The 9,123-nt window shown below is 41.7% G+C and overlaps 1 protein-coding gene across 1 annotated transcript; it reads right to left on the bottom strand.

The window, feature by feature from the left end:
* Positions 1-1,389: 1,389 nt before the first annotated feature.
* LOC109202982 (zinc finger MYM-type protein 1-like) lies at positions 1,390-4,602 on the bottom strand. The gene is made up of 3 exons (XM_019361991.2): positions 2,664-4,602; positions 2,125-2,239; positions 1,390-1,917 (listed from the first exon to the last, which is right to left on the bottom strand). The coding sequence occupies exons 1-3, from the start codon at positions 4,196-4,198 to the stop codon at positions 1,390-1,392; spliced, it is 2,178 nt and encodes a 725-aa protein (XP_019217536.2). The 5' UTR covers positions 4,199-4,602.
* Positions 4,603-9,123: the final 4,521 nt, after the last annotated feature.

The raw sequence follows: 9,123 nt of genomic DNA on the forward strand, positions 1-9,123 counted from the left end.
ATGGTATAAACAATGAAAGGTGGTGGATTAGCCAATTGGTCATGATCAACTCTGGGCTGGACCAATTACAATACATCCGTATTGAGAGGAAAAACAACGCGATTAGTCCCGTACTTCAGCTAGAATGAAAAAAGACAAAGCTGGAGTTATTCTGTCTTAACGTCACACAGCTGCCTCTTCTCCCCTCATTCTCTCCCCCTCCCTCTCTCTCCTGTTGCTACTTCAATCATGAAACCGATCAATGATCTGGGGCCTGTTCTTCGTACCTCGCTTACTACATCCAAGATCAAATCATCGCGCTAACTTTGAGCTCGCTAATCCGGTTCTCCGAACGCACCTGTTGTTGACGATTAGTATAGCTGGATGAAGTAATCTGAGATCACTGGGTGGCTTAAAAGGGGCTACGCATCGATAGTAGAAACATTGATCGGCAACCCTGTGATTGGTCGGCGAAGATGTCGAAGGAGCGCGCTCAGTATCTCACGGCAGCAGACCAAGAACTCTTGATTGAGGGATATCAGGAGTTTCAGAGTTTAATTAAAACGCAGGGGAACACTGCAAAGGCTGCAAAAGCAAGGAGAGAGGGCTGGCAGAAAGTTGCTGACAAATTAAACTCGTAAGTGATCCATGATATTACATTATATCATGTGATATTATATTATACCATATTATATTATATTACATCATATCCTCTTTCACATTAGAGCCACAACAGGACCCACTAGAACATGGGAAAAAGTAAAAGTGAAATATAAGAATATTCCACAGAATGGTAATATTTATCACTCATATTGCTTTTAGTCTATGACAAGAGACCCTGGAATAATCTGTTTGTTTGTTTATAACAGCAACCAAGAAAAGGGCAGAGCAAATAAAGACAGGTGGTGGTCCTGCACCCCCTCGTCACACCCCTTTTTGTACTGTGACATTTATTGACATTGTGGGTTTTTTTGTGTGTAGTTTGACATAACACTCCATCACTTTTACCTGTTCCCATGCAAGGGGTGACTGAAGCATGCACAGTAAGTCGGGAGTAAGTATATACAGTACAGTAAGTATATATATATAGAGAGAGAGAGAGAGGGAGAGAGAGGAACAGTGGCGGCTCCTGAAAAAGATCTCAGGGGGGGCAATTTTTATGATATCGACTAAAATGACCCATTTAATGAGTACATCAAACAACACAATTTTAATTTAAATTTAAAATGAACAACCATATTCTGGCCATTTGTATAGATTTGTAAAAATGAACATGAACAGATTTTTTTTTTTTGAATGAATGAATGAAAAATAACTATTGAAAACAACAACTGTAAACTGATTGGGGGGGTGGGCTAAAGAGAGAAAGAGAGAGGGATGGAGAAAGAGAGTAAATATGGTTAAGGGTTCTTATTTGTACAAGAACTTTGCTCGTCTGTCTTTCTGAGTGGCAAATTTCTCAATGACCCTGGTGTTGAAATCAGGAAGTTCTTGTGTGAGTTTTTTCTCTATGGACAGCATAGCCAGAGCGTTGAGCCGATCCTGAGCCATATTGTTTCTCAGGAAAGTTTTTATCCTCTTTAAAGTAGAGAAACACCTCTCCGATTCTGATGTTGTCATTGGTGTGGTGATGAGGATGTTAAGAAGACTTACAGTTTCGGTGAATGTGTCTTGAAGGTTGTTTTCCATCAGAACCTGATAGAGCGCCAGCGCACCACTACAACTCTGAAACTCCTCGTTGTCGTAGATCAGGGACAGTTCTGTTTTAAGTCTGGCTTTGTCCAATGAGGGATAGGCTTCCACTGTGGTTTGTAGTGCTGCATCTGGAAAATTTTTGCTGTGTTGTTGGAACAAGTCTCCTTGCAACAGAGTGGCGCTGACAAGGTGCTTGGTGAAAGAAAACCTCTCCTTGGCATGGCTCATAATGGTGTCGCACACCTATCCAATAATATATAATTGGTAAGAGTTAGATTCAGTGGTAAGACTTTGGCACATGTCTCATGTTAATCATTATTCTGAAAAAAAAAATCTGTCCATAACAAAACAAAACAGTCATGACCACTATATCAAATGACATCTGACAGCATCGTCATTAGATTTTATCTGATGATCCGATTTAAATCAGACCAAGCAGCTAGTGCTTACCTCCAGTGCCAAATGGTGTTGCCTGTCTTCCCCCAATGTTCTCCGTCTCTTTGTGGGTGGGTCTTGAACAGGTCCCCTGTACTCCTCATCCACAACCAGATTAGGAAGTGCCTCCCTGATCCAATACATAAGTTTCATTAATGGCTTCTGAAAACTGAATAGGGATATATTAACCAAACACAAACCAAACAAAGGTTGTGTTCTAATTACCGGGAATTACCGGATTTAATTAATAACCGGACCTGGTTTAATGGCTGGGGGAAAACCAGTGCAAGTAAATAAAGGCCCTGGCCATAATTTCAGGAAATAGCCTATGGTATAGGCTACATCAAATCATTACTGGGAATATACTTCATCAAATATACTTAATCAAATATTTTTCATAAAATTACTTCAAAGGCTGATATAAATCAAAATTATCTGAATTCCATTAAACATTTAAGTCACAGAACACAGAATATATGCAGAGAATTTGATAGAATCTATGCATAGATAATTAACATTTATTCTAGGTTACATATTTATGCTTTTATGCCTACCTGATAGCCTGCATGCGGCTGATGAATGTCTGGGTGATCCCTGCGATGGTGACAGAATCGATGTTTCTCTTCTGTAGGTGGTTATACAGCATGTCTACATGTGGCATTATCTTGTGAAACAAGGCCAGGAAAAAACAGAAAGCTTCGTCTTCCAGCATTCTCACGAAACCACCGGCATCTCTCTTTGTAGGGGCATCAAATCCTTCACTGTTACGGATGGTCTGAAAACACCTCACCAGATCGTCTTTATGTTCATACACTGTATTCACAGCACGACTGTTGAAGTTCCAACGGGTTGCCGATGCACTTGGAAGTCGGTGCGCCACCACCTCGTCAAGCACTGCAGTCCTCTTGCTCGATTTAGTAAAAAAAGAAGCGAATCCTGCTATGTCGGAAAAAAAGTGACTGATTTGAGGGATGTGGGAGGTTGCTTGTTGCATTACCAGGTTTAACTGATGGGCATAACAATGTACGTAGTGAGCGTTAGCATAAATGTCCTGTATCTTACGCTGCACTCCTCCAGTGGTACCCCTCATTACAGCGGCCCCATCGTAGGCCTGGGCGATCAACTTTCTCTCTTGTCCCTGGGGGAGGATGAAGCGCAGCCTCTCCGATAAGGCACTGCCACTGGCTATTGCATCTGCACAAGCATTGGGTAGCTTGATGAATTCAAAAAAACGCTCTTGAATACGGTTTCGTTGGTCAATGTATCTTAGCACCATGACTAACTGACAGTGTGTAGAAATGTCAGTGGTTTCATCAGCTTGAATGGCTAAAAACTTCGCTGCCTTTACTTCTTCCACGATCCTTTCTCTCAGAACTGCCAACATGCAATCCAGGATCTCGTTCTGGACTGTTTTCGAGGTGCCTTTAAATACAGTAGCATTTTCAAGGTGTTGCCTCAAGTCGTGATCAATTGATGCCATCAAGTCGACTAAACCTCTAAAAATCCCTGGATTGTCTGAGGAATCACTTTCATCATGTCCCCGCATTGCTAGCTCAAAAGCACCACAAAACTTAATACAATCGATGATTTTAGATAAAATATGACGGTTTTTATCTACCTCTTCGTTGTGCCTTCTTAAAGCAATCCGATGTCCATCATCTAGCTGCGCCGCTATGCTAGTTTTCCCTAGCACAGCTAGCTTTACACTGTTGTCCATATGAACTCGTGAGCTTTCATGTTTCTTGATTCGTTCGGAGAGGTGCTTTAAGTCGGTTTGTCCAGATTGTGTCCACGTCAAATCACACTTGTCACTTTTGAACAGTATGCACGGGAAACAAAAAAGTGCATTAGCTGTTCCACAGCCTGTCAGCCACGACTTGCGCTGGAACCAACTCCGACAAAAAGTCCTGTTGTATGCTTTTGACTTCTCCTTCGTTGCCTGGGTTAGTTGAATTTCGGGCTTGTCAGGTCCCAACTCTTTAACTTGCAGTTTTTCTGCCATTGTCCTTCTGGCAAAAGGGTAGGTTAGAAGCGATCTAACCGAATTTGGGGGAGGCTGTGCCTCAACCGTTAACAATACCGCTGCCATCGTCTCTCTCTGACCTTATAGCTCACTTAGGCTACTGACTGAGGTAAAATTCTAGAACAGCAAATCTTTGCGCGTTTTCTGCAGGGGCGCAATTTTAAGCGCCCCCAAACCATTTAATTCAGCGACGCTGATAGGTCAAATATTTATTATTTTCCCCTGGCAACCATTTAATGATAGGCTATTTCGCTGCATATCAAGGGCGCTTTGACGAGCGCCCCAGAAGAAGAAAAACACCGTTTGTTGGTTGAACTTTAATGAGTCAGCTGGTGAAAATGTTAAAATACGCCTGGCTGTATATGGGCACACACATAGTAAAACTATCATTGATGAATTTTTTAAAAATATATATTTTTACTCCTCCACATTTGGGGGGGCGGAGCCCGAGCGCCCCCTATGGGCCAGCCGCCACTGGAGAGGAAGAAAGTAAATAATACCCTCACGGGAGAATCGATATCTCTCTATGAGCACACCGTCGCGCTGAGCTAAAGGATCCTGTCTATCCCGCAATATACGCTAAATTCTGTAAACTCTCCTTATCAATCTTGCACCTTCCTTGCTCGCGTACAAACGGACAGGACATGGCTGCGACAGACTTCCCAAATCCACCTTCGCTTTTATAGCCGTGGTCTGTCATCTTGATTGCACGTAGTAATTTACTATTACTACTCTAAAATATGAATTACATCTGACATGATCTACTACATGTAATAGAATGATTAATAGTACATTTCCCTTTTTTTCGGAAATGACCTGTATGTATCTGTATGAAATCAATAAAAGAATCAAATACTGCATTATCTTTAGTTACATTGATAATATTTATTTATGGTAAAACAGTGGCGAAATATCGCTGTTGCTTTCATATAACTGCAGCGGACATACCTGAGAGGCCGCGATCTAATCCTGTTTACATAAAGTAAACCTGCTCCCGAGCAGGTTTACGCTTACGGATCTGTTGCTATGACAGCAAGTCCCAGATGAGCTTCGGAGAACCGGGGCCTGTTCTTCGTACCTCGCTAAGTAAGTTAGCCGGATTTGAATGTTGACGATTTCGCGTGATCGGAGAACCGAACGATCCAAGATCACGCGAAATCGTCAACATTCAAATCCGGCTAACTTACTTAGCGAGGTACGAAGAACGGACCCCAGGCCCCAGCTGATCGTCTTTCTTGTTTGTTTATCTCCCACTTTGCGCCAGAAGGAGGAAACCAGCGGATGTGGCGCTAAACAACAGCAGCACGTTCAAGCTTGATAAGCTGTTAGAATTTATTTAAAATTAATTTCTAGTATCAGCTGATGTTTGCTGGAGCCAGAGCTGTAAAAACTGCTGCTCATGGTATCGGTTTGGAAACATGAAGGTGATACAAATCATGCATATATACCAACAAGACAGTGCACATCACTGTCACAACAGCGTTCGTTTTAGTTCAAAGGCTTTATGGTTTTTCCTATAATACCTGGTGGTGTAGTCGGTGATTTTTTGTCAGTTGAGCTTTATATATTATGTTTAACCCGAGTGATCACCCGGTCAGCTGGTGGGTAACTATGGCGTTATTTTTGTGCCACTATTCTGAGCGCACGTAAAAAAAAAAAAGTTGAGCCCGTCCCATCTCGATCAAGTGACGAGGACAACGATGTGACCGTTTCAGGAGATGATAAAATATTTCTTAACACCCCGATAGCTTGCTGAAGAACTGGAGTTTCTTCTCCCCCCTCCATGCTGTCAGACACTTGAAAGTGACCCGCGCGTGCTTCTCAGCCAATCACAGCGGTACAGACACCCAGCCTTCCGTTTCCATTAAACTCCTTCCGTTTCCACTATACTCTTTCATTCACATACATATATTTTCTTCTGACATGTATGCATTCTCTGCTTACATACATATATTATTTGTGAGATTAAATGCATATTGAATGCATGTAAATGAGAGCAAAATGTAGGAATGCATAAATGAAAATATATGTATGTGAGAGTGAAAGAATGAATTTTGGCTTGTACGGCCCCTCATACATTGATGCATTTATTGGTATTACCTTAAAGTTTGCATTAATTTCAGGTTAACTTTTATTTACTTTATTTACTTTATTTACAGGTGCCAGTATAATTATATGATGATTTGTCATTGCAAGTGCACCTATGATTATTTTACACATTGCATTTTTGTGTCTTTAAAGGAGTTGTGACTCAAGAAGTCGTCTTTTGAGGGTTACAAGCTTTTGGTTAGCGCTATGATTAGCCAATCTACTGTGAGGATGACACAGTGGACCAGTGTGGTTACTTGCATTCCTCCTGTGTTTTCTTCCCAATATTTTGAACCCAACAAGCCCCTGATCTTTTCCCCCACCTTTGTAAATTAAAAACTCTTTTGCTTTAATCTCAGAGTCTGCGCTTGAGTCCGTTCAGTCAGTCCTCACAGTATCATCCTTTAATCGTTACACAAAGTGTTTTCCAATGGAAACGGATCAAAACTCTGAGGTTGTCTCTGCTGCTGTGTTACAGACACTGCTGCAGTTTATTGCATGCAGTATATCTGATGGCACGATACAAACATTTGGTTACAGGGGAAATTATTTCGAAGTTTTCATAGATTCTTTTTCCAAAACCTTTAAACCTGCAGTTTGATGTCTTTGTCCCATTTTAAATAAAGTTTAGTCCTGAAGTCATTTGCAGATTATTGCATTGTGAGAGAAAGTGACACTGAAGGAGGAGATTGTGGACCTTTTATCAACACAGCACAGGACTCAAAATTGGATAAAAATTGAATGTAGAGCAGAAAAAAGATGAAGCAGGTGAAGCTGAGAGACAAGGCATTATCACATCTGCAGAGATACCAGGCTCTGCCAAAATCCCAGTGAAGAGCCGAAGGATCGAGCCTGAAAGAGCGAAAAGAAAGAGAAGCGATTCCAATAAATGTGAGGCAACTTTACGTACATCTGATTTTCTCAGTGTGCTCATATTTCCACTGTGTGCTGATGTAATAAACTCCATCCTCCCTTTATTTGTGACATTATAGTGCACTGACGCACAGGGTGTAGGAATAATTTCTAAAATTGTCCACTGATCATTATGGTTTTGCAAGATTCTTTGAAAGGAAACTGGTTGAAGTGTGCTAATCAAACACTTTATGACCCTGAAATATAAACAGATTTAAACAGTTCATCCCAAATCCTTTGAATGGACCATAGCTGTGTCAAACGTCTCCGTCCACTCATCACGGCATGGATTTCATGGCAACTTTAATCAGGGTAACTGTTCTTTTCCAGCGTGGAATGACTATACAGCAAACATACAGCACATATTTTACCAGAACAAGAAGTGGGTGCAAAAGTTTGAGTTTATTTTAGATTTCCTCTCATTCACATGGAGTCTAAATTAAACAGGCTGAAATATAAACATACACCTCAGCTGACTTTGGGTTAAATGTTGCATCTCAAACAGATACTTTTGGTAGACATCAACAAGCATTCGGCATCATTCTGGCGGATACTGGGCCGCTCTTCTTGGCAAAAATCGGTAGAGTTAAACTGGATGCTTGCTCAGTCATCCAGGTAAGGAAATCCCAAAAGGTTGATTCTGTTCACCTGGATGTTTTCAGTGGGAGAAACGTTTCATCACTCATCCAGGTGACTTCTTCAGTCTCAGCTGACTGCAGGTTTCCAACCTTATAAACACGACATTTGCATAATGACTGAAACCAGCACCACTGAGTGAACAATTAAGTCAGATCGTTGACTATTAATATGCAAATTGTTATGACACCGATCAGTGGCCACGAGTACCATTCACAGAGAGTCGGGGAATGGCTGACAGATGGTGACAGATGTACCCTGAGGCCCCCTCCTCGATTCAGAGATGGTCTTTCCCTTTTCACGTAAATGGCCTCCTTGACTCCGCCCTCAACCTTGGATGAGTGACGAAACGTTTGTCCCACTGAAAACGTCCAGATGAACAGATTCAACCTCCTGGGAGTTAAACTGGTTGGTTTGCTGCCACAGACCCGGCTTTGTAGGATAGTCCAGAATCAGGATGGAAGTCGACACTTTGTCCACGGTTTAACCATCTAGCTGCTGATTTAGGAGGAGTCACAGGTGTTTGCAGCCCTCTGTGACATATTGTGTTCATACATTTTATTGACAGAACTTCAGCCAGCTGCTTTGGTGGATCTCATTTCTGCTCTTTGGAGCATATGCAGTTGTTCTGGCCTCATTGCACGGTGACCTGCAGCTTTCACAAGGTGAGGTTGGAGTTGAGTGTGAAGACACTGGGATAAAAAGTTCCAGCTGGTCCTCAGCTGGAAAATGGGCAGAGTTCCCACTCCAGGTTAGTAGTACCAGAGTAGAGTAGTTACCCCACGTGTAGGAGTTTAATTATGTTGGAGTCTTGGTCACTAACGAGTGGAGAGCAAAACTATTGATCTCCTTTACCTTTACCTGTGGCCCCGAGTAGCAGCTGATACAACATCACAATCACAATGAGATAAGTGAGGAGTGTCCTCGTACAGTTACTTTAAGGTTTATGTGCCAACGTTATTTTAATTTTTTTACCATCTAGAAATGACGATCGGGCCTAGCAGCACAATAATCATGAATTAAAATGGAATTATTCCAAATTTTAATCTTGAAATGTACTGAAGCAGTTAAAAATAATCAATCACACCAGGCCTGTTTTAGTCTAGATTGGCTGAAAGGTGAGCCTTCCTCCCTCTGTGGCATCAGTAGAAAAAACTGTGATAACCTGGGTGTTCTCAGTATTGTGAGCTCCCTGATCTCATTATTAAACATGTTTAAGGTGGACGTCCATCAGTGGGACAGAATATATGACTGGAAATGACGAAAAGTGGATTAGGTCACCCTGAAGTGGATCAATATCTGTGACAAAGCTCCATGGAAGCAGGTTTTTCCCTATTGTTAAATTTAATTATATT

This window comes from Oreochromis niloticus, linkage group LG7, assembly GCF_001858045.2.
Source record: "Oreochromis niloticus isolate F11D_XX linkage group LG7, O_niloticus_UMD_NMBU, whole genome shotgun sequence".
In the NCBI taxonomy this organism is placed as follows: Eukaryota; Metazoa; Chordata; class Actinopteri; order Cichliformes; family Cichlidae; genus Oreochromis; species Oreochromis niloticus.